This window comes from Xenopus laevis, chromosome 9_10L (genome assembly GCF_017654675.1).
Source record: "Xenopus laevis strain J_2021 chromosome 9_10L, Xenopus_laevis_v10.1, whole genome shotgun sequence".
Classification (NCBI taxonomy): domain Eukaryota; kingdom Metazoa; phylum Chordata; class Amphibia; order Anura; family Pipidae; genus Xenopus; species Xenopus laevis.
The window spans coordinates 24585833-24613080 of record NC_054387.1 but is presented as its reverse complement, the minus strand read 5'-3'; the positions used below and the strand labels follow the sequence as shown (position 1 = coordinate 24613080).

The 27248-nt window shown below is 41.0% G+C and overlaps 1 protein-coding gene across 5 annotated transcripts in view; it reads right to left on the bottom strand.

Moving 5' to 3' along the window:
* Positions 1–4497: 4497 nt before the first annotated feature.
* Positions 4498–27248, bottom strand: part of lrrc45.L (leucine rich repeat containing 45 L homeolog) — a 78997-nt gene continuing 56246 nt past the window's right edge. For 3 of the 5 annotated variants that reach the window (XM_041576952.1, XM_018235051.2, XM_018235052.2), the window contains 2 exons: positions 10326–10473; positions 4498–6810 (listed from right to left, as the gene is read on the bottom strand). In XM_041576952.1, coding sequence (XP_041432886.1) covers positions 6614–6810; positions 10326–10473 — 345 coding nt within the window. In that variant the 3' untranslated portion in view covers positions 4498–6613. Of the gene's footprint in view, positions 6811–10325; positions 10474–27248 lie in introns of those variants that run through there. The other 2 variants (XR_005964143.1, XR_005964144.1) reach the window with 1 other exon arrangement.

Below are 27248 nucleotides of genomic sequence, written 5' to 3'. Positions count from 1 at the left end.
CTTATTTGCATATGCAAATTAAGGGCGGGAAGGGGAAAATTGTTTTACTTCCTTTTTTGTGACGAAAAGTCACGTGAACTGTCTCCCGGTTCCTAATTTGCATATGCAAATTAGGATTCGGTTTGGCTGAGCAGAAGGATTTATCCAAATCCAGCTGAAAAAGGCCAAATGCCAAACCAAATGCTGGATTCAGTGCATCCCGAGCTCTGACACCCAGATTCAAAAAGCTATATAATAAAATTAAACATGAAATCCAGTTTCAATATTTTATTAAAGCAATCAAACCTGTTGTAAGCTCATTTAAAAAACTCAGCTGTCAATCAAATATTGTCTGCCCCTCCTCTATGCATAGGCAGACAATTACTTTCACTTTCCATTCAGCACTTCCTGATGTCACTGCTCTCCCCACATTTCCCCATTCTCTTTAATTATGTAGCCAGGGCATGGGGATGGACATTGTGTCCCCGATTTTAGTGCACAAACAAGATTCTGAGATGATGCAAGGCTTGCCTTAATAACAGTATCCACAAAATGGCTCCTGCCTGTTTGCTATAATGATGAACTCCCAGACTGCAGGAAACAAGATTCAAATAATTTGTATAGTGTAATTAAAGTTAATTTTACAGGACTAACGAGATAAAATAAGATTTTTAAAAAAAAATTTGGGTGACGGGTCCCCTTCAACACTTAGAACACATACACACTAACTTAGCAGCTCCCACACTTGTTTTTGGAGCCACAGAGTTAAAGGAACAGTAACACCAAAAACTGAAAGTGTTTTAAAGTAATGAAAATATCATGTAGTGTTGCCCTGCACTGGTAAAACTGATCTGTTTGCTTCAGAAACACTACTATAGTTCATATAAACAAGCTGCTTAGTAGCAATGGCGGAAATTGAAAAACGGCTATATGGCACAGGATAAATAATGGATAACAGATAGCATTATGTTCTACAGAGCTTATCTGCTATCTGCTGTGTAACTTGAGCATTTTCTCCTTTGAATAGCTGCCCCATGGCTACACAGCAGCTTATTTATATAAACAATAGTAGTCTTTCTGAAGCAAACAGAGCAGTTTTTCTAGTGCAGGGCAACAATGCATTATATTTTTATTACTTTAAAACAATTTAATTGTTTGATGTTACTGGTCCTTTAAGGTTTCAAACCACAGAACACAAAGCCTGATCAGAATTTACCTGATAACTTTTTAAAAAAATGTTCCCCTTAGAAACTCTCAGGCTAAAACACAAAAAGAAAATAAATGCACTAAATGTATCTACCAGTTTACCCCAGACAGAGAAAAGAAAAAGCGGGTTGTCTCAGTCAGATAACTCTCAGAACACACAGCAGTCAGTTATTTGCACTTACTATCTACTTGCACCTAGCATGCACAGCAAACACTAACGCCTTAATGTGTATAACGCAGCTTAACACTGACACATGACTCCCTGGAACTTGTGTATTATAATGAAGTATGAGGATATGAGAAGTCACTTCGGATTTCCATGACCAGTATAAAAGCACTCGGGCTTACCACTTATATTTTACAATAGGGGCTACTTTATTCACTACATATTAAATGGGCCAACCAGAACAGGGTGTTTCTGCCATATTATCACACATACACACTTTTCTAAATCCCTTTACTTGTGTCCTCACTTTCTTTCTCATTAATACTTAGCTCCAAGACAATGAATCCTTTCCCTTTCTGTCTCCTTTTCTACCCCATCGACCTTGTATTCTTTTTATCATATGCCCACCTTTCATTTTCCTTGTTTTAATTTTACCTTATCCCCTACACACCTACACTAAGGTAAGGCCCCTTTACCTCTTGACTCTTATTCTCTCTTCTGCTGCCCTTCTCCCAAGCTTGTCTTGCTGAACAACAAATAGTGGTTCGCTAGAACCATGTATCACCATCTAGCGAACCCAGGCCCGGATTTTTGGTAAGGCTATAAAGGTCCGGGCACAAAATAAAGGGTGGCATGCCACCTAGCCTCACTTGAAGTTTGTGCTTATATGGAGCACTAGGGACTACGAGCCCTGTCCCAGTGCTCTGGCTGTAGGCTAAGAGAGGAAGGGCCTGTAAGGACCTCTAACAAGAGCTGGCACCTTCTCTTCCCTGCTTCTCATCCATTATTGAAGTTTCACATGACCCAAGGTCTTACAACGGCCAGGGGGTCAGAAGTGTGCACTGCTCTGTGCTGTTAAGACAGTGGCCTTTCTTTGATGGAAGAACAGAAGATGGAGAACAGAAGGCTAACAGTAACAGGAGAAAGAGATGCAGCCATATAGGTGGAGAAGAGCTCCGGATTGCAAGTGCCATCCCCCAGACCAGGCCCATGGCAAGTCCACAATCCCCCTCCGCACAAAGTACCAAGGAAGCAGGACCCTCGGTAGTTACGCCACTGGTGGCCATCACAACTTGTTTAAAATTTTGAAAATGGAAACAAATTTATTTTATTTCCCCATTCATATTTGTACAAATTGCATAATTTCCAGAATATAGCATTAATTACAAATGTACAATGGTTTAAATTAATTTGTTAAAGGAATTGCAGAGTAACTGAAAGCAGTTTATTCTTTTACATTCTCTGCACTCTTGGTTCTGGACTCCTGAAACAAAGTTGCAAGTCAGCTGTTTTAAGACCAATTAACTAAAAAAAAGGCACCTTGTGAGTGCTCAGCCATCTACACTGCAAGTCATGTTGGGGGACACACAAACACTTATGATGAGGGAGCCAGGGGACTTGCTCATTTGTGCACGTGTCATATGCCCAATGAAGATAAGAAAGGCCCTTGCAACACCCTTATTGTCCCAAGTTATGAAGAACCTGGTGCTCACTGATTGAATGGTCAACGCCCTCCTGAAGCTATAATAGTACCAAATTCACTGGCACACAGAGCAAATGCAGCATGGAAATTCCTTTGCATGTTTATTAGCATAAATAATAAACACGCAAAGGAGCTCCCTGCTGCATGTATGCTCTGTGTGGCTCTGTGTGCCAGTGAATCTATTCTATCAAATGTCCACCCACGTTGGCAGCTCCCTCACTGTGTGCATAGTGCTTGCGAGGGACATATTTTTGGAAAAGACAATTTCTGTTTTCCCCCTACCAGAGTGTAGGTTCTATTAGCTGCACCTCGAGTTTCTGGGGAAAAAAATAGTAACAGGTGCGCTTTAATAGTCTGTAGATATATTTATAATTTATTCACGGGTCCTTGTTTTTACTGAAGGAAACAAATGTGACCACATACATTGAGATTCTTGACAATTTTGTGCTTACAACTTTGCTTCAGGAAGCTCCCTGACACTGCTCAAATACAATCCTTTCCCCCGCCACATGGATTCTGATTGGGATCTTCTGAAGTCTTTACCTGAAGTGAAAGGAAGTGCTGAATAATAACAAAGGAGGTGACCGACCCTCAATGCGCCAATTTACATAGGCACTGGATCAGGTGGTGAAACAGGAAGAGGTGGAGCTCAAATAGATGGTGGTGCACGTGGGGTAAGCAATGAGGATGAAACAGTTGTTTGTTTTTTCTCGCACTAATTCTTTGGCCAAGCTAAATGTGTTCTCCTTGCAGCAGAGAATTTATTACTCCTACATGTGCCTGTTCATCTACGGTGAAGACTGCGTCTGGAGGGGGGCCCAGTTGCACATTCTACTGTATACTGTATACCTAAAACCTCATCTGATTTTCAAACAAGTTCTAAAAGTAGACAAAGTAAACCTAGTTAAACAAATTTAAAAAATTATATGGTCATGTATTTATTGGGAAAAAAAATTATCCAATAACATATCTACGTGTGGCAAAAGTAAGTGAATCCTTAGGATTATCATATAATTTAAAGGTGAAATCATACTCTGGTGTTTTCAGTCAGTGGGATGACAATCAGATGTGAGTGAGAGACCCTGTTTTATCAGGAAAGCCTAATCACATACATGTGTGGATGTGTATCAGGGCTCAAACAAAGGAGGTGTCGGCGGACCTCATGATGATGGCCTATGATTAAGCGTCCTTCCTGGCACGAAACCTGTAAGGTTTTAATGGATTATGATACAATCAACTAATAATATAGATTTTTTTTACCTTAATTACTTTTTTGTGGTCCGGAAATGCAAGTCTGCTTTTTCATGAGTGTGCTCCTGTATGATTCCCTGAGGTGAAGGTCTTGGGCTTAAGCACACGGACCTCAATGGAAAATGTGGTAAGCAATCACATAAGTGACTTTGTATTTGTGTGTGATGGACTACTACTTAGGCAAACTAATTTCAGCCCAAATGAACTATGTAACTTGGCAAAGCAAAACTTAATATAAGGCATCAAACCCAGAACTTGACACTCATTTATTTCAAACATGGGGCCAAGTCATGCTCTGAATGCCGGGATTCATTACAGCAGTGCTTAAGACCTGCTTGTGGGGAAATGGCACAAAAAAATGGCCTGCATAAAAATCTGAAACCTGCATGAAGAGAGAGAATACAAAAAGTAATTTGATTTTTCAGAAATTATTCAGATTTTTTATTTTGAATGTATGTTGTACTGACAGGGCTGCAATGGACAGTCCAACACAGGTGAGACATATACAGCATCTAAACTAGGTTCAGCTTCGCCCCTTTACTACAACCTAAATAGAAAACGATTGACTGCATTAACTGTGAATCAAAAAGCCACAGCATGGGCACACGTACTGAAAAGCTTGTGTGAAAGGGAACAGTTAAACTCAGCAGGATAGATAGCTCAGTGCTAATTGAGTTACCAGTGCTAGTGAACACTGTTTCAACTCTGGATTAACTAGCAGTTAAGATGGTCATAGACACAAAGATCTGATCATACAAATCCTCGATTTTCGGACCGTGTGGGGAGTGTCCCAACATCTGTCGTGCCATGCCGATCGGTCGTTCAGTCAATCGGACAAGTATTGACGATCTTCAGTGGGAGACTGTCTCCAGCTTTTGTAGGAAATAACTTTTGTACGATTGCTGTAGGGGCAGAACATCGGCTGATCTGTTCTTTTGCTCCTTTACTTGATCTGAAAGGTTAGTGGCAGGTCGGGAGATGGGGAAGTCCGATCGTTCAAGGATTTGAAAGATCGGATCTTTACATCTATGGCTAGCTTTAGGCAGGACCGTCGGATGTGAACGCAGAAAGCAGCGTCTTCATCCGACAGTCTAACTGTGTAGTTTTTTTTTTTAAAGTTTATTTTTATTAACATTTTCAATAAACAAACATAAGTACAGAAAGAAGCATAAGAACCTGTAGTTTTTACCTGCGTCTTTTCGTTGAGTTCAATTGTCTACGTTTCATCGTTACGCGCTGATCCGACAATAAACACCCGTGGATTTCAGCCCAAAAGGTTGAACTCTATTGATGTCTTTTTTCAACATACAGTAAGTTACTATGTTACACTAAAGTGTGCATCGCTAAACATATGAAAAGATAAAATGATTACGTTTAATTAAACGCATTATTTTAAATACACATCAAATATATCACAATGGTGTGACCACACAAACTCTGCTTTCATATTTGAGAAAGCGTAATATATAGAAAAAATAAATCATGTATATTCTTATTTACTATTGGCTTTGTCATCTCCAACAAGAACTTCTGTTTCATATTACCGTTTAAGCCTCAAAGAGACAGTACAAGAATGGATCCCCTACAGGGAAACCGCCCTCCCATAATTTTAGGAAAATAATTCATTTTTCTTTAAATTACATTACCTCTATACTGTAATGAAATAACAGTAGCTTGCACTTTATCCTAACTTGTATAAATCCCTATTAGTGAAAAACAATACAAACCCTAATTTGCATATTACAATTTCAAAAACTTTAACCAAATGTGTTGCATTCAGTTTTCTAGTGCAATAACGAAAAACAACGTTAAGGTTCCAGATTCTTTTAAATTGGCCATATATGTATCAATAATATCTTTCAAAACGACTAGTACATGTATAGTGCCCCACCAAGCTCGACCGATATTTATGCATTATGGATATCAGTTGGTTTCGGAGTCATGTGGGTTAGAAAATGTAATCTTCCAACTCACAATGTCAGCTAGTTCATGGTGTGTTTACATAACGATCAGAACAATAGTACGCTCTCTCTTTATTTTGTCTGTAGCTCGATGGGGAGGAGAGGATACCTGGTCAGGCCATGTATTAAGGATTCATTCAAATCCAAAATTGCTTAACTGCAGACTGATTTAAATTTCTTGTTTAGTGCAAGAAATAACACAAACCATTGATATTCTTAATTACAACTACAGGTAAAAAGTAAGTACCTATTCATGTAAATAAGAGTATACTGCTCCTTTAAAGGTTAGGTAAAGGCTACCATTAAGGCACTAATAAGGCTTTTGTATCTATTTGCTTGTAACTCACACACAAATATTTAGACACATAAAATGACAGTATTCTCTATTTTTTTTTTCAGTGCAAAATTACAGTTGCTGTGAACATTGCATTAAAAGTAAATTAATATTTGGTTACTGGTCCTTAATTTTAATAGTGTAAATATTAAATTTAACCCTTTCAAAGATATATACATTTTGTGTGATGTAAATTCTGTAATTTGCATAGTCTTTCCTTTTAAGCAAGCCATTCACTTCTTGTCTGTTGTACTGCCCAGCGGGGAGCTGCTGATGTAGGAGTGGATGGCATTCTGTAGTAAGCATGCTCTATGTGCTTCCTCTTCTCGTATCCTCAGAATCTCTGCATCCTTAAGCCTAAGCTTTTCCATCAGAATGGAGATCTCAGATTCCTTGTCCAACAGTATTTCTCTGTGTTGATATGATTGTACTGCCAGGGAAGGGTACAAAGATTGAAACTTAATCTTGATGGTATAAGCAGAAGTTTATGGGGCCCACAAGAAAACCCCATTTACCATATCATTCAATGAAATGACCTGATGAATAATTTTTACACACACACCTTTACCCTGCACTCTCTAAATATCTATAACATTTATAGCTAGTAAAAAAACTGCTCTTTCAGCTGCACAGCCTTAAACAGAAATAATATGTGATTGATAACTAGGGCTGCCAACATTGCCTGTATTATAAACCGTCCATGATGCCACGGACAGGAACTGGGATTTAGATGTGGTTGGACCAATTACTGTGGTGCAGGGATATTTACATTTAGTGATAATTATGGCGGTAACTAATTTAATCGCTATGTCTGTACCTACTGGGTGGCAGGCCCATTTCAATTGTCCATCTATTTTTTTTTTCATCAAACATACTCGTGGTAAATGGGGATTTAGCATCATGTTAGAACATTTACTTGTCATATGGTACAGCCGAAACATTTATAAAGTACAAGGAGGCCAATAAATCATGCAAAGAACTATAAGGCAAGCTAAAATTGATATAGAAAAGGAAATTGCAACAAGCAGTAAAAAAAATCCAACATTATTTTTTAAATATGTTAATAGTAAAAAAATGAAGCAGGAAGGTGTGGAACCCTTACTATCAGAGGGGGGTCAGCTGGTTGATGAAAACAAAATAAAAGCGCAGATTCTGAACTCATATTTTTCATCTGTCTACACAAATGAGGAACCAGTAAGTGAAGGTTTCCTTCTTAACAGTCCCAATATTAGTAATACAACTTATGATGCATGGTTCACACATGAAGAAATTCAAAAGAGACTAGAACATGTTAAGATTAACAAAGGTCCAGGGCCAGATGGTATTCATCCCAGGGTAATTAGAGAGCTTAGCTCTGTGATTGCCAAACCTCTTTACTTAATTTTTCAGGATTCATTGAGATCTGGCATAGTGCCGAGAGACTGGCGAATTGCTAATGTGGTGCCTCTATTCAAAAAAGGATATCGTTCTCAGCCTCAAAACTATAGGCCAGTTAGTCTGACGTCAGTGGTAGGAAAGCTTTTCGAAGGGTTAATAAAGGATAAGATACTGGACTTCATAGCAAATCATAATACTATGAGTTTGGGCCAGCATGGTTTTATGCGTAATAGATCTTGCCAGACTAACTTAATTTCTTTTTATGAGAATGCAAGTAGAGACCTTGATTCTGGGATGGCAGTGGATGTGATTTACTTAGACTTTGCTAAAGCATTTGATACAGTGCCACACAAAAGGTTACTGGTTAAATTAAGGAATGTTGGCCTGGAACATTCTAGTATTTGTACCTGGATAGAGAACTGGCTAAAAGATAGACTACAAAGAGTGGTGGTAAATGGAACATTTTCTAATTGGACCAGTGTTGTTAGTGGAGTACCGCAGGGCTCTGTACTAGGTCCCTTGCTTTTCAACTTGTTTATTAATGACCTGGAGGTGGGCATTGGAAGTACTGTTTCTATTTTTGCAGATGATACTAAATTGTGCAGGATGCTGCCACTTTGCAGAGTGATTTGTCTAAACTGGAAAACTGGGCAGCAAACTGGAAAATGAGGTTCAATGTTGATAAATGCAAGGTTATGCACTTTGGCAAAATAATATAAATGCAAGTTATACACTAAATGGCAGTGTGTTGGGAGTTTCCTTAAATGAGAAGGATCTAGGGGTCTTTGTAGATAACACGTTGTCTAATTCTGGGCAGTGTCATTCTGTGGCTACTAAAGCAAATAAAGTTCTATCTTGCATAAAAAAGGGCATTAAAGTGGACCTGTCACCCAGACACAAAAATCTGTATAATAAAAGTCCTTTTCAAATTAAACATGAAATCCAATTTCTATTTTTTATTAAAGCATTCATAGATGTTGTAAGCTCATTTAAAAATCTCAGCTGTCAATCAAATATTGTCTGCCCCTCCTCTATGCCACGGGCATAGAGGCGGGGCAGACAATTACTTTCACTTTCCATTCAGCACTTCCTAGATGTCACTGCCCTCCCCACATTCCCCCGTTCTATTCACCATTTAATTGTGTAGCCAGGACATGGGGATGGACATCAGGTTACACATTATGGTGCACAAACAAGATTCTGAGAAGATACAAGACTTGCCTTAATAACAGTGTCCACAAAATGGCTCCTGCCTGCTTATTATAATTATGAATTCCCAGACTGAAGGAAAACAAGATACAAATTATTTATATAGTGTAATTAAAGTTCATTTTGCTGGACTAATGGGATAAAATAGGATTTTGAATAATTTTTTTGGGTGACGGGTCCCCTTTAACTCAAGGGATGAAAACATAATTATGCCTCTTTATAGGTCCCTGGTAAGGCCTCATCTGGAGTATGCAGTGCAGTTTTGGACTCCAGTCCTTAAGTAATAAATGAGCTGGAGAGAGTGCAGAGACGTGCAACTAAATTGGTTAGAGGGACGGAAGACTTAAATTATGAGGGTAGACTGTCAAGGTTGGGGTTGTTTTCTCTGGAAAAAAGGCGCTTGCAAGGGGACATGATTACACTTTACAAGTACATTAGAGGACATTATAGACAAATGGCAGGGGACCTTTTTACCCATAAAGAGGATCACCGTACCAGAGGCCACCCCTTTAGACTAGAAGAAAAGAACTTTCATTTGAAGCAACGTAGGGGGTTCTTCACAGTCAGGACAGTGAGGTTGTGGAATGCACTGCCGGGTGATGTTGTGATTCAGTTAATGCCTTTAAGAATGGCTTGGATGATTTTTTGGACAGACATAATATCAAAGGCTATTGTGATACTAAGCTCTATAGTTAGTATAGGTATGGGTATATAGAATTTAATTAAAAGTAGGGAGGGGTGTGTGTATGGATGCTGGGTTTTCATTTGGAGGGGTTGAACTTGGTGGACTTTGTCTTTTTTCAACCCAATTTAACTATGTTACTATGTAACTATATCTGCACTGATACAAATTATTTGGAGCTGCCCTACTGCTTACATCAGCAAGGAAGAACGTTCCTGTCACAAAACATATATTACAATGAGCTGACAATTTAGGGGAAAATACTACCTACGGTTAGGATATATCACAGACATATGAAAACGTTTGGGAACCCCTTATAATTCTTCCCATGCGATCAGTCAAACAGAAGCACAACTTGCAATTGGCCACCTTAAATACCTTTTCACATTGTTGGATACACCTGCCTATGAAGTTCAAGGCTTAACGAGCTAATCCAACAAATTTAGTGTTGCCAGTAATCAGTATTGAGCAGTTCATTCAAATAAGCAAAATTAGAGTACCCGATTTTTTTAATTTCATACAACTGAATACTGCTTGACCTAAAATCTTTGTTCTGCATACACCCATCTTTTTTGTTGAAAGTGGAGTAAATTATTATGCAGGCTGAGAGGGGTTCCCAAACTTTTTCATATGACTGTATTTACGAAAAATCTATAAAAACATCAGCCATGTTTCACCTTTCTGCTGTCTTTCCAGTGTGCTGATTTTTTCTCTAAGTCCTTCTTGTGTTGAAAGTTGGGCCTCAAGGTGTCCAATCTGTTCATGGAATTCTACACGTGCCTTTGTTAATGCAGACACCTTCTCCTCTTCTTTCGTGCCCAGTTCCTAAATATTACAAGAGAGCAATTTTGAGTTATAAAAGTTGTATCATTGCACTACACATGTAGTGCAATGATACAACTTTCAATTTATATATTGCCTTCCCTGCCTCTATGTCTTAAGCTGGCCATAGACACAAAGATCCTATCCTACAAAACAACGATTTGTATAATTTTAGGATAGTGTGTGGAGTGTCCTGACATTTTTTGTACCGTGTCCATCGATCGTAAAGGTTAAAAGATTTATATCGGCTACTGATAAGATCTCTGCATGTAATGCCTATCGGGCATTACCAGTGGGAAACGGAAACTACAATTTGTCGGACATAGGTTATGTACGATTGCCGTCTATCATTTAATGGCCCAAGCATTGTGTGATTTGTTCTCTTTAATACTTATATTAATCTGAATGGTTAGTAGCAGGTCAGAAGATTGGCACGGATGATTGTTCATTCGAAATTTGGCTAAAATCTGCACGTCTATGGCCAGCTTTAGACATAGAGGCAGAACAGACAATTACTTTCACTTTCCATTCAGTACTTCCTAGATGTCACTGCATTTCACATAACTGTGTAGCATGTCCATGGACATCAGGTCCCCATTCTGGCTCATAAAAAATATGGTGTCTGCCCGTTTGCTGTGATTGTGAATTCCAAGACTGAAGGATACTAGATTTAAATCATGTATATAGTATATAGTGTAAATGAAATTTATTTGCTTGACAAATACAAGAATATGGAATTGTTTCTTAGTGTGACAGGTCCCCTTTTATAATATAGGCCCTTTAAAAGATAACGCAGCAAACCAAGTTCAACAATTGGTCCTCATAATATGTCTCCTCTATTTGGGAAAACAAAGATCCTGCCCTGGGAACTCCCTTTCAGAACACAATTGCATACAGTCTCAGAGTCTCCAAAACCCCTTGAGAACAGAATTTAGTTTCTAGTTCATACAACAAAGACACTGTACTAGGAGTTTCCTTACCCACTCAAAACCTCTTTATCATATTCAAAGAATGCTTTTTATAACACTGAATGGGTGAAGCTATCAAGAAGAACCTTTATGGACATACAGGAGGCTGAACTGATAGATTCCCAGTACAGGGAGTTAGCACCTTTTCTATTTGGTTTAAAGGGGTTGCACACCTTTCAACACTTCAGTTCAGTTGGTTTCAGGTAGTTCACCAGAAATTAAGACTTTTTCAGTTACTTTCTTCTTTCTATTTGTAATAGTTTTTGAAGTTTAAAAATGGCATTTTCACCTTTCTATGTTTTCTGGAGCAGCTCTTGGAGGGGGTCGCCTACTCTGTAAACTGTTCTAAAGGATACATTAGTTTGATACATTTCTTATCTTTGGCTCTGCTGAGCAGAATCCAAGAGTTTAATTAAATGGGGACATGTCCCAACAAGAATTCTATTTTCTGATGTAGGTCAAGCACTCTATAAGTTACATCAATGTGGTTTCTTTTAGTCTTGGAAAAAAATGAAAAGCAATTGAAAAATGTCTATTTTTGGTGAACATTCACGCCAACTGAACTGAAAAAAAAAGGGTTTGAAAGTTGAACATCTCTTTAAGAAAAGCCTTAGCTCAGGAACTAGCCAAATATGTATCGAGAGTGTTGGGGAGGATGTAGTAAATCAGTTTACTGCTCAATTTATTCCCTTTAAGAAGTAAATATAGAATCTCTAAGAATCACCCTATGTGGCTTAAGGAAAGAAATTAATGGGAAAGAAAGTCAAAGTAAACTTTATTGTCATCTCAGCAGTATACAAATACACAGTGAGACGAGATTATGTGACTCCAGCTAGTACAGATATCAGTGTCTCTGAGGTAGATTCAGGTGTGTCTGGAATGTAGTGGGAGGGCAGGCAGTGAGTTTGAGGAGTCTGATAGCTTGTGGAAAAAAGCTTGCGAGCAGCCTGGTTGATTGAGCTTTAATGCTGTGAAAGAGTCTGCCAGATGGGAGCAGCGTGAACAGTCCGTATGAGGGGTGTGTGGAGTCCAGTGCAATGCAGGAGGCCTTTCTTACACAACGCCTGTGTGATTGTATGAGCCGTTCCAATGATGTTGCCAGCTGCTCTGACAGTCTGCTGTAGACAGGCCCGGACTGGCAATCGGTGGGTTCTGGCAAATGCCAGAGGGGCTGCTATAAGGTCCCATAGGAAATCAGTATCTAGTGGGCTGGTGGGCTGTTTGGGCCTCTGTGTGGGCTGATTGGGCGTCTGTGTACCGGAAATGCCAGGGCCTATTTTAATTCTCAGTCCGGACCTGGCTGTAGACTTTTCCGGTTAGCAGCGCTGGCACTACTGTACCAGACGAAGATGCAGCTCACTCTCTATGGTGCCCCTGTAGAACACTGTGAGGGTGGAAGGCATTTAAAAACTACAAGTTTGTTGGGACAGAAGCTGCATTTAATGAATATAAACACTATAATAAATGTTGTAAATCAGCAATCCGGAAGGCAAAGAAAGGAAATGAAGAGTGAATTGCGGCTGAGGCCAAGACTAACCCCAAAAAGTTTTTAAAAATATACTAATAGTAAAAAGATGCGGGTTGAGAGTGTTGCTCCATTAAATAATGGTACCAGTATGGTTGTAACAGATACAGAAAATGCAATAGAGGAGTCTGGGTTCCCAGGCTCACTTCATAGGCACACTGATGGCTCAGCTCAATCTAGTCAGTGGCTGACTCAGGATATGATCTATAAAGCTTGAATAAAAACTTATGTAAACAAGGCTCCGGGGCCTGATGGCATACACCCCAGGGTTCTAAGAAAGCTATTTCTGATTTTCTCAGATTCGCTTTCATCTGGTATGGTACCTATAGATTGGAGAAAAGCTGATGTCATTCCAATATTTAAAAAGGGATTATGATCTCAGCCTGGCAATTATAGGCCAGTACGTTTGACATCTGTGGTGGGCAAATTATTTGAAGGCTTGTTAAAGGGATCCTGTCATCGGAAACCATGTTCTTTTGAAAACGCATCAGTTAATAGTGCTACTCCAGCAGAATTCTGCACTGAAATCCATTTCTCAAAAGAGCAAACAGATTTTGTTTATATTCAATTTTGAAATCTGACATGGGGCTAGACATTTTGTCAATTTCCCAGCTGCCCCTGGTCATGTGACTTGTGCCTGCACTTTAGGAGAGAAATGCTTTCTGGCAGGCTGCTGTTTTTCCTTCTCAATGTAACTGAATGTGTCTCAGTGGGACATGGGTTTTTACTATTGAGTGTTGTTCTTAGATCTACCAGGCAGCTGTTATCTTGTGTTAGGGAGCTGTTATCTGGTTACCTTCCCATTGTTCTTTTGTTTGGCTGCTGGGGGGGAAAAGGGAGGGGGTGATATCACTCCAAATTGCAGTACAGCAGTAAAGAGTGATTGAAGTTTATCAGAGCACAAGTCACATGACTTGGGGCAGCTGGGAAATTGACAATATGTCTAGCCCCATGTCATATTTCAAATTGAATATAAAAAAATCTGTTTGCTCTTTTGAGAAATGGATTTCAGTGCAGAATTCTGCTGAAGCAACACTATTAACTGATTCATTTTGGGAAAAAAATTGTTTTCCCAACACAGTATCCCTTTAAGGGATCACATTCAAAAATTTGTACAAATGAATGAAATTATGAGCAGCAATCAGCCTGGCTTTATGAAGGATAGGTCATGTCAGACAAATTTGATTGCTTTTTATGATGAGGTAAGTAAGATGCTGGACAGTGGGGGGGCAGTAGATGTGATCTATTTGGATTTTGCAAAAGCAAAACCCCACTGCTTGGCCGGTAAAAATGATGCTTGATGCCAATGTTATTAATAGGAAAAAACAGCAAAGTATATAGGAAGGCCGGTATTTTTTTCCAGAAAAGGTGGCAACCCTAGGTACAGAGGGCGGGTGTTAATAGTACATTCTCTACTTGGAGTAAGGTTCTTAGTGAGGTCTCTCAGGGCTTGGTATTAGGTCTACTTTTATTTAACTTTGGATGCTGGGTTTTCATTTGGAGGGGTTGAACTTGATGGACTGTCTTTTTTCAACCCAATTTAACTATGTAACTATGTAACTATGTAACTTGTTCATTAATGAGTTGTAAGTAATGTTTCAGTTTTTGCAGATGACACAAAACTAACCAGCCCAATTAATTCCATCCAGGATGTGGCATCCTTGCAAAAGGATCTTAACAAACTGGCAATCTGGGCAGTGGCAAATGAGATTCAATGTTTAGAAATGTAAAGTCATGCACCTGGGACGTAAAAAGATCCATTCCACGTATACCCTTAATGGGACTGCACTAGGCAAATCCATTATGGAAAAGGACCTTGTAGATGATAAACTTGGATGTAGCAAGCAATGCCAATCAGCAGCATCAAGGGCAAATAAGGTTTTGAGCTGTATTAAAAGGGGCATGATTAATGGGACAAAGCGGTCATTCTTCCACTTTATAGACCACTGGTAAGGCCTCATCTAGAATATGCTGTACAGTTTTGGTCTCCAGTGCTCAAACAGGACATTATTGTATTAGAGAGAGTACAGAGAAGGGCAACTAAGCTGGTAAAAGGTATGGAAAATCTTAGCTATGAAGAAAGACTGGCCAAATTGGGGATGTTCACGCTGGAGAAGAGGCGTTTAAGGGGTAATATGATAACTATATATAAATATATAAGGGGATCATATAATAATATCTCTAATGCTTTATTTACCAGTACCTCTTTCTAGCTAACACAAGGTCACCCATTCCGTTTAGAAGAAAAGAGGTTCCGCCTCAGACTGGCCACATACACAAAGATCCGATCAGACTTTCCCATCTCCCGACCTGCCACTAACCATAAAGATCAAAGTCTTACCATTCAGATCAAATAAAGTAGTTAAAGAACAGATCAGCCGATGTTCTGCCCCTCAAAGCAATCCTACGATAGTTATGTCCGACAAAGCTAGTGACAGTCTCCCACTGAAAATCGTACGATTGGCAATACATGCAGAGATATTATCGGCAGCTGACAGAAATTTTCTAACCTGTCTGATCGTCCAAACGACCTATCTCAATCAGACGAAAAATGTCGGGACTCTCCACACCGAAAATCGTACGAATCCTCGATTTGTACGATTGGATCTTTGCATCTATGGCCAGCTTTAATAATCGGAAGGGTTTTTTTACAGTGAGAGCTGTGAAGATGTGGAATTCTCTCCCTGAATCAGTAGTACTGGCTGATACATTAGATAGCTTTAAGAGGCATATTGGACAGGCTTCAGATGGGGTTTTTTTTTGCTCTGGATCAACTGGCAGTTAGGCATGTTAAAAAAAGTTATAAGGTTGAACTTGATAGACCTTTTTTCAACCAAACTTACTATGTTACTATCAATACACGTTGTATGAAGGAGGCCACAAAGCATCCGCAGTACTGTGTTGCAAAACTTTTATTCCAAAATACACAACATGTTTTGAGTCAGCAAGGACCCTTTCTCAAGTGTGTGACACACACTTGAGAAAGGTGTGTCACACACACAGAGGGAAGGTACATAGCAGGCAAAAAAAAGTAATTCTACATGCTGCTGAAATATCAGGAATGCTTTGGAGAATTTTTAACAAACATTGCGTTCATGTGTTTTTCAAACCAAGCAACACCTAAACAGCAATTTCACAAATATGGTTTACTATGCACATATTTAACATATGCTTTGCAAACACATTCTGGTTCAGACTTCAAAAGAAGTATGATTGCACATTTTGTTCTTAACACTAGAGTGCAGTAATAAAACTTCTTCCTGAAAAAGCAGTTAGTTTTTTGCAAAAAAACAATCCGCAAAAACCCATTTTTCAGTAGATATTTAAATTCCCACTACTCAAGTAAAATTAGCAAACCAATAAACTGCATAGGGAACATTATTACACTGCAAAATTAGATGTTTTGTTCACTTTATGTCTTTTATCACATAGCAAATTTACACTTGTAGTATCTCCTTCACACAATGGTCTCTGCAACATAATCTTAAAGGAGGAAGAAGCGGTGCACGCCATTCAAATCATCACAGGAAGGAAATGAGTATATAACTCACCAGCTGCTCTGAACGTGAAATAAGATACTTCACGATGAGGATTACTTTGCCGGGTGACGATCACAGTGAAACCAAACTTTGATAAAATAGTTGAAGCTTTATTGATCCATTTTAAATACAATAATTAAAGTGGGCAGGGGAAGCTTAACACATTTCGTGACTCATTGTCACTTCATCAGAAACTTAAGTGCCCCCTGTAGGTGAAACATTTAAATAACCATACCAATAAAATTCAATGATACACCTGATTAAAAAGTCACAATACATGTGTAAGCATAAACTATATACTTAGCAGCATATTAACATTGATTAGTATAGTCAAATAATTGAATAAAAGTAAATAAATGAAAGACAATGGAATGAAATACCATAATATAAATTCATAATAACCAAATAATAAGCATAATTAATTAGTAATTAAATAAATATAAACAAATGAATGACCATATAACAATAAGGTAATGTGTATCCATAATGGTAAGTGTAGATGATGTAGCATGGTTGGGAAAATCATAGATGGAAAGTATATCCCTCCCAGAATTCTCTATGAAGCAGTGCAGAGGGATGTGAAAATGAGGCTCTGAGTAGCAGGGAGGTGATTAGCCTCACCTGGAGTAAAAGGTGGGGTCTCAATTAAGGCTGCTCTCTGCCCTGGAGAGAGAGAGAGAAAGGAGAGCTACTGGAGTGCTGTGTTAAAAGTTTGCTTAGTAACTGCATGTTACCTGTGTTTAAAGCATAAGGACTTTTATTGCTGGGCACAAGTTTCCAGAAAGAGACAAGTTATCTGGTAGCAAGGACTGGCTACCAGCTTCTGCCTTAAGTGTTTGGGGAGTGGCTGCTTCCAAGAGAAAAGCACAAGGAATCTCCAAAGGACTGAGTTAACAGTTAATTTTGTTTGCTGGACTTATATTGCCCCAGTGGGAGACTGTGGGACCTTTGGGAAAAGGACATTTTCATTTATCAGTACAGCTGGACTATTTTTGTTTACTGCCTTCCCAAAGGGTATGAACTGTTATGTTGGTGTTTAAGCTGCTGTGTTAAATAAATGCACACGTGAGATCAGCTGGAAACCTGTGTACTGTCTACTGTCTGTGTGAAAGGAGTTGCTGCTGCTACTACCTAAAGAGCCATTCCCCCACAATGAGAATAAATAAATTAGCAGACAAATAGTTGATTTATTTGCACAAAATAATGTAACATTGGTTGATCAATTTGATGAGATAATACCAGCAAATTGTATAATTAAAGGCTAAATAAATTAGTTTTAATCAAGACCCACTGAATTATATATAAATCATTAATGGGTCATAAATATTATTATTCTACAAAACAATTTAATTGGCAATCTCTATTTAGACCCTTAGGCATAACGGTATCTAATTTAGAAATCCGGAATGCTTTCCTTTTCAAAAGGGACAACTCCGTATTTCCCTTCCTAATGCTCGATACAACTCTTGTCTATTATTTGGAAGAATATGCATAATTTACTCCCATGATGTTCAATCAAATGCTTAGCCACAGCCAAACTCATATCTCATCTGCATACGCAATCTAGATGTTCTGATATACATTTCCTAATCGGTATTATAGTTTTGTCTATATACTGAGGTCCACAAGCACAAGTTACCAAATAGATGACACAATTCGCATTAAAAATTTATTTTATAGTGTCTAGGACTATTATTACCTGTAAAATCTTTTGATGGTTTCATAAAATTACACGCTTGACAACGGGATACTCCACACCTATAACAGCCATTGGTATCCAACCAATGGGTAGGTTTCATGGCTTTTGAATCTGTGAATAAACTCGGGAACAACATGATTCCCAAACTACATCCCCTTTTATAAGCAAAATTTGGTTATGGGGGTAACACATGTTTTAAGTTTAATCCATAACTCAAAGCATTCAATTTATCATTAGAAAGTGTATGTTTAGAAAGATTTATAACATTACACCTACAGTCAGGACCCCTCCTGTTACCATCAGGGGTTAATAGTTTCTGTTTCCTGTTGGGCATCTCTTTCACCATTGAGATTGATACCCATAAAATGTCCTTTTTAGATATCAAATTCATTGTGAATGGTAATATTATCACCACCGACTTATATCGGAAACGAATCACACGTAACAATTTGTTTCATGCTGATAGTTTTCACCCTGGTACTGTTTTACGGGGTGGGCTAGTGGGGCAGTTTCTATGACTACTCAGGATATGCACCACATGGGATTCTTTCAATTCCCAGGCAATTTCTTTATAGGATTGCTTTGTGGAACGAGGATATGCATTTAGTGATATTAAGACTGCTTATGATAGGGCAATTGGGACCAGTCGTGATGATCTATTGAGTGGTAGGACAAAGCGAGGTAGGAGAGATCAAGTTGGACAATGGAGAAGTAATAACTAATTTTTATGCGAATGGTGGCACAAGTGGTGTCATCTATTTGGTAACTTGTGCTTGTGGACTTCAGTATATAGGCAAAACTATAAGATCGATTAGAAAGCGTATATAAGAATTGCCTATCCAGGTGAGATATGAGTTTGGCATTTGATTGAACACCATGGGAGTAAATTATGCATATCCTTCCATATAATAGATAGAGTTACGGGAGATACGGAGTTGTCCCTTTTGAGAAGGGAAGCATTCTGGATTTTTAAATTGAATACTGTTATTCCATAAGGGTCTAAACGGAAATTGGGAATTAAATTGTTTTGCAGAATAATAATATTTATAACCTATTAATGATTTCTATATAATTCAGTGGGTCTGGATTAAAACTAATTTATTTAGCATTTATTTACTTTTATTCAATTATTTGACTATATTAATCAACGTAAATATGCTGCTAACTACATAGATTATGCTACATCAATTTGAATTATTGCTTACGTATGTATTGTGACTTTTTAATGAGGTGTATCATTGAATTGAATTGAATGCTCCCCCATTGTATTTCTGGAGACAACTTTGGTATTATTTGTACTGAGGAGTGAAAATTTTCCCCAAGTTTCACTGCAAAAATGACTCCATGGGGTGAAAAAATTTGACGCGAGTTGTATACCAAAAAAATGTTGTTGCCCATAGACTTCAATGCATTTTGCAAATTTTCATCTTTTTGCGAATATTTGGCAAAGCGAAATGGGTCCAATTTGGCCATCATTAATAAGTTACCCATAATTTACCTAGTTGTAAGCTTCTTCCATTAATAGTAGTAGCTGTACTATATTTTCCTCTCTTATACAGGTATGGGACCTGTTATCCAGAATGCTCAGGATCTGGGGTTTTTCGGATAACGGATCTTTCCGTAACTTTGGGTCTTCATGCCTTAAGTCTACTAGCTTATTTCTGATACATTAGAACAGTGTGCTCATGCAGTATAATACATGCTGGTTTAATACAAATAAGGAATTGAATGGAAAAGTAAATAAGGGAAGCTTTAGGAAAATAGAATGGTGCTTGGGGATATTTTAGAGGGTAGCCTTTGTGCTGGGGTGGGGTTGTGTGGAGCACAGAATAGAAAGCGGAAAGTGAAAGATAACAGCACATGGGGACATAAGGGGACAAAATGTTTATCAGTTATGGAGTGCTCAAACCCTTATTTATGTACCCAAGAGGGTGTCAGGTGCTCAAACTAGATGACCTTTGACTGCCCTTCAGGTCTTGCATTCCATGTAAAATAAAACCAGTAGCACAAATCAATATATAAAGATCAAGGGCAACGTTTTGGGCTCCACTAAGCCCTTTATCAAGCCTAGTGTCCACATGCAATCAGTGTTATATAGGGTATAAAAGTGGGAGGGGCATGAAACTCCACCTCTTCATGGTGACATCATGTAAAAATGTATAAAATTAGTCTCTTTAAAAGTCCATATTATGGGGGGCGTGTCTGACTGCGCAGTGCACAAGACGTGCGGCACAAGCGCTCCCGGGGCCCAAAGTTAATACCGGGACTTGCGGCTGCAGAGAGGGCTCACTACCCTCCAGGCCTGGACTGGGAGTCAAAATAGGCCCTGCCATTCCAAGTACGCAGAGGCCCAAACAGCCTCCTACCAGCCCAAACAGCCCTCAACCAGCCCACTCTATGGTAACTTTCTATGGAACCATACAGCAGCCCTTCTGGCATTTGCCAGAACCCACAGATTGCCAGTCCGGGCTTGCTACCCTCAAGGTCTACCGCCGGAGGATTCACCCAAAGCCTCTGCTGCTGCGCGCGGCAAAGCCCGATCTCCTGGGTGCGGCATCGATCTGACTGCGGCCTGCACCCGCGGTTGAAGCGGGGGACTAAATTTCCCGGCGGCTGAATGACGCTGAGCAGCGCCCGCCCAACCCGGCGCGTCATAACCCTCAAAGTACAATAGAGGGTGTGCAAAGTGCATCTTAGGCCCCGGGGGCGCCCCTCTTTCTGGCCCCAGCGTAGGATAAGCTGCCACACCTCCCAGGGGCCAAAACAACAAGCCGTGGTGTAACTTGGGGTGCACGGCAGGGCAGGAGACCATGCTGTATATGAAAGGCACAGTTGAATACAAGGGACCTAAGCAGCCCTATACCTTTGGCCCAATATTACTGTAGCAGATGCTAAGGTTGCAGGATTGCCCAGGGGCAACAGAGTGCTGCTCATAGAGACTTGCAAACATAGCGCTGAGTTACTTGAGCCCCTGCAGATACTATAACACAAATGGGCATTCGCACTAACAGACCATAGATTGAAAAGCTCCGCAGTCCCTTCTCAATATCCGACGCAATAGCCGGCACAGAACCGCTTGAAAGAAGACAGCCGAGTACCCCTCACGCTTAAGTCACTCAACGAAAACCGAAATGAGGAGAGGTGAACAAAAGAGCCGTCGCGAACCGTCTAACAGGTTGGACCACTACCTATCTCCATCGCAAAATGGCGGCGGCAGCCAACAAGGCGCTAAAGGACCCACGGCCCGAGCTTCCTCAAGCAGCACACCACCAGACACTGAAGGGGCTGGAAATTCAGTGGAACCTACCATGGCGCAGATCCTCACAGCTATTAATACCAATACAGCGGCGCTTCACACAAGTACTGCCACGCTGTCGGAGCGCATAGATGGCATAAAGGTTGATATTTCGCTGCTGCGCCAGGACCTCCAAAATGTCAGAGACAGAGTGAAGGAAGTTGAGGTAACTAAAACAAACCCAGGCACATGTGGAAGACCTGGAAAATCGCCAGAGGCGTAGTAATATACGCATTATAGGCCTACCAGAAAAAGAGGAAGGCGACGCGCCAGAACAATATGTGGAGCAAATACTGCTGCAACAATTTGGAGCAAATGTTTTCTCCTCGCAGCTGGTTGTGGAGCGTGCACACCGAGTTCCAAGCCGTCCCCTGCCCCCTGGGGCACCGCCAAGACCGCTACTGGCAAAACTCCTAAACTTTAGAGACAGAGATGCAGCATTACGGGCGGCCAGACAAAAAGGGCCCATTACCATCCAGAACACGACAGTCTCTTTCTATCCTAATTTCTCGGCAGCCCTGCAAAAACAGAGATCCACATTTACAGTGGTGAAGAGGAGACTCAGAGAGGACCAATTGGTTTACGCCATGCTGTACCCGGCACACCTTAGAGTTCAAGATGGATCTAACACGCATTTCTTTGCGACGCCTGAGGAGGCCACTACCTGGCTAGACCAGAGAGGGCCAAGGAGACGACGACCCAACTCACCTCCTCCCCCCAATGAGTAATGACTGGCTAGTCAACTCACAAAGCACAACAAGCGGTGAGAACAACACTGACTACCTGGGAATGTACATATTTGCTGATCCAGTGAAAGGGCGAATTGGGGTAAGCATAACTACACCTGATAATATCTAATGGCACCCCCCCGCAGAACCAGCACTGGAGGGTGGATCCCCTCCACTTTCCAGCTAGGGCTATGCCCACTCGATTATGCTTTGATGAACGGGGTGCCAGTATAACCCCTTCCTTACGGGCCTGATAGGCAAGCACTGATTGACTGTCAAGTGACTTTTAAGGCCTCAATGCTTGCAAGCAACCCTGCATAGCGGATCTGTATTGCAGGCACTGATTAAGTGCCATATGACTTTTACAGTCTTCCCAAATATAGCCGGCAAATAGCTGAAGAAGGGACGGAGCCTCCCTGACAAGGATCTGTGAGTCCACGTTATTGACTGTTGGAATACCCCCCCAATAGGGTAAATTGCTTACCATGTTTAGAGTTAAGGGTACAGGCCCACCCACATTTGGGACTGGGCAGGGATGGGAATGTTTCTTTGTTTGTTTCTTCCTTCTCCCCCCCTCCCCCCCCAATCCGCCTGGGGACATTGAATGCATTATACTGAGAATTGTATGTATTAAATATGGAGAGTAATAGCATATCTGTTGTGTCCTGGAATGTCAGAGGGATGAATTCCAAATACAAGAGAGTGGCAGTATTTAATTACCTGAAGAAGAGGGCACCCACCATCCTATGTTTACAGGAAACCCATTTAATGGGGCAAAAACTTATAGCACTTAAAAAGCACTGGGTGGCGCACAGTTACCACTCCCCATTTTCAACATATGCCCGAGGTGTATCCATATTAGTGCGCAAAGGTACCCCGTATAAATTCATAGAACTCAAACTCGACCCTCAAGGCCACTTTGTAATACTGCACTGTCAAATATTTAATACGGTGCTAACTCTTTGCACTCTCTATGTTCCTCCCCCTTTCACTCTAAGGACCCTGGAATTAGTGTGGACCAAACTTCTTGAAGTTCCACTTGCTCCCCTTTGTATACTAGGGGATATGAATATGGTAATGAATCCACAGGTAGATAGGATCCCAGCTGGTACTAATACATGCTCCACCCTGACTCGATGGGCGGAGGCTATGGCCCTGTCAGATATATGGAGGCTGAAACACCCCCAGAGCAAAGAATTCTCTTGCCACTCAACAACCCATAAGTCATTTTCCCGAATCGACCTGGCTTTGGGAACTCAAGATTTTATCAGATATGTCGTCGAAGTTAAAATATTACCACAGGCGCTGTCTGACCACTCTCCCCTAGCATTGACACTGGTTCTCCCAGGCCATCGCACCACTAGACTATGGCGCCTTAGCCCCATGTGGCTTAAGCTCCCGACTATAGCAGAAGACAGTGACACAGCAATTGTACAATACTGGGAAGAGAATAGGGATACTGCCTCACCGGATATACTCTGGGATGCCTTTAAGGCTATCAGGGGGAAAATGATGCAAAGCATAAAACAGTATAGGAGGTCTATTCAAGAGGAGGTGTCACACTTAGAACAGGTGTGTGCTGACGCGCAAAGAAACCACGCAGCTAATCCAACCAACGACACATACCAGGCAATAGAGCAGGCACAGCAGGCCCTCTCGCTAAAGCAGATAGAGCTTACCAAGAAAGAGCTTCTGTATACACAACAGAGAATTTTTAATCAGGGAGAGAAAAATAGTAAAGTACTGGCACCTCTTGTTAAATTCCCTGCTGAAACGGTAGCGGTACCAAGGCTATTAAGGCCAGATAATACTGAAGTCAATGACCCCTGGGGAATTGCACAGGAATTTGCTAATTACTATGCCGCACTATATACAATAAGACTGATGGTCTCTAAGGACCAAATAAATCTAACAGGAATACCTCTGAATTCTCTAGACCCCCAACAGAGAGCTTATCTTGACTCCCCAATCTCTCACTATGACCTAGCACTGGCAATACATGACATGCCCCCAAATAAAACACCTGGCCCAGACGGGTTTCCGGCTGACTGGTATCAAGCAAAAGCCAAGACCCTAGTCCCACATTTACATGATACTCTAGCTGATGCCCAAACAAAAGGCCAACTCCCCCAAACTATGCAGGAAGCGGTTATACCAAAAGAGGCAGGGCACCCGGCCCAATGTGAAGCGTACAGGCCAATATCATTGCTTAAAGGACCAGTAACATAAAAAAAAATTTTTAAAAAATTCGTTAGTACACATCAAAACAAAAACACCAACACAAATTATACTTTAAAATCACAAAGCTTTTATTAAGAAATAACTTACAGAAACTGCACTTCCTGTCCTGTACAGAAACGGCGAAAAGGCGACCATCCATCCTGCTGGGCTCGATTTCTCCTCCTGGCTACTCTGCTGACAGCGTATGAAGGAGCAACTATTCACTGACAGGCATCGGCTCTCCTCTCCTTCACTGTGGATGGCTTCCCTCCTCCTCGCTGCTCCCCCCAGCCAGATCCCCTGAGCAGAATGATGAATGATCGGCCCGCTTGCACTTCACAGCCGCACAGTATCTTTATTGCTGCGTATTAACGGTGCGCAGGGGGAAAGTCCTGAGGCGCCACATCCCCTTTGCTTTGCTAGTCAAAAAAGAGGAAACCACTGGCACCCACGGCACAGCATGGGATTTGTGCACCCACAAGCCAATGCACAAGCTCAAGCACCTTCACGCTTCCACCTGCGGCTTTGTTCCCACACGCTATTGCTAATACCTGACGTGACATTTGCTGCGCTGCTACACTTTGTCACACTGAATTAGATAGAAAAGCCTTTCTTTTCCTAACTGTGCTTCAACCACCCTTTCCGTCCCTGCTGCAATGCACAGAGCCTGAGATAGCGGGCCCTCGCCTTCTCAATTCTCATGGCCAGACCCACGCAGAGCTGCGAGCAGAGCAGAACATTTTATAACCATTTCTGGAAAGCCGCATGTTTACAGATGGGAGGGAAGTAGCGATGTATTTCCTAAACTTCAGCTCACAGAGGCACAAGGGGTCAGGATAAAAATGTGAGGGCAATGGACTGAGCAGCTTTCTCTGTAATCCCTTTGGAATGTGTTAACCCAGTCTCCTCTTCCTCCTGCGCACCGTTAATACGCAGCAATAAAGGTACTGTGCGGCTGTGAAGTGACAAGCGGGCCGATCATTCATCATTCTGCTCGGGATCTGGCTGGGGGGAGCAGCGAGGAGGAGGGAAGCCATCCACAGTGAAGGAGAGGAGAGCCGAGGAGAGCCGATGCCTGTCAGTGAATAGTTGCTCCTTCACACGCTGTCAGCAGAGTAGCCAGGAGGAGAAATCGAGCCCAGCAGGATGGATGGTCGCCTTTTTCGCCGTTTCTGTACAGGACAGGAAGTGCAGTTTCTGTAAGTTATTTCTTAATAAAAGCTTTGTGATTTTAAAGTAAAATTTGTGTTGGTGTTTTTGTTTTGATGTGTACTAACAAATTTTTTTAAAAATTTTTTTTATGTTACTGGTCCTTTAACGTAGACGCAAAAATTCTGGCAAAGGTTTTGGCCACCAGACTGACTAAGGTCATTACTACCCTTATAGAGCCAGACCAATCTGGGTTTATGCCACAAAAAGCCACGGATATAAATATCAGGAGACTATACGCCAATATACAGCTCCCACATATAAACAAGGGTAGTAGAGCTATCTTATCCATAGACTGGGCAGAGGCATTTGACTCAGTTGAGTGGCCTTATTTATGGGAGCTTTTGGCCAAGTATGGCATAGGGCCTAAATTCATCGCTTGGCTCAAGCTTCTATATCACAACCCAACAGCCAGAATCAGGGTGAATGGAGTCCTATCTCCGGCTATACAGCTACAGCGGGGTACAAGACAGGGGTGCCCCTTATCCCCTCTGCTTTTTGCAATGGCAATAGAGCCACTAGCCGCTAAAATTAGAGCTTCACAAATTTGCAAGGGATTAGAAATTGGGACTCTTGAGGAGAAAATCTCCCTATATGCGGACGATGTGCTTCTCTACCTCCAAGACACAGGGCCGTCATTAGCGGCTGCTATGGAAATCATACAGGAACACGGGACTCATTCTGGGCTACAAGTAAACTGGCAGAAATCTGTACTTTTTCCTTTAGACCTACCCCCTGTTCAAACGGCATCTCCTAGACAAGACCTTCGAGTTGTGGACACATTCAAATATTTAGGCCTTAAAGTACACAAAAACTTAGCTAATTTTAGTAAGTTAAACCTAGAGCCAGCAACCCAACACTTCCCTAGAATGGTAGCGGCATGGCAGCACTTACCACTCACGCTATGGGGAAGAGTGGCCCTATTTAAGATGGTATTTCTTCCCAAATTTTTGTAACTGTTCCGAAATTCTCCAGTGCATATACCAAATCAAAACAAATTCTTCCAAAGCATTGAGAAGGTCACATTGACCTTTATATGGAACAATAAGGCCCCTCGAATAGCAAAAGAGACATTATATGCGCCACTGGATAGTGGGGGACTGGCGCTGCCCAATCTTAGGGCTTATTACCTGGCGGCACAGGCAGCCTATGTTCACTGGTGGCTTGTGCCTAGTGCAGAAAACCCGAACATGCAACTCCAGGCCTCATTTCTGGGTTCTTTGGAAGCCATGCAAAATGTCCCATATAGAACACTAACGGATATTCCTAAAGATTTGGAGGTAATAACAACAACGCACAAGGCCTGGACGTCGGCATTACGTATAACGGGAGTAGATCCCCCACTGTTATCCCCAAACCTACCACTTTGGAGGAACTCTAATCTTATACACTTTGTGGACCTTCCCCACTAGGGGGCATAAAAAATCTAAAGGATGTGCTGGTAGAGGACGCGTTTATCCCATATGTGACCCTCAGGGATAATATGATACCGAGTAACCCTAGACTTCATTCCTATTTTCAACTCAGAGCAGCCTTTACAAGGCAATTCCGATCTCAGTCATTAGTATTTGAGGACTATCCACTGATGAGGCTTG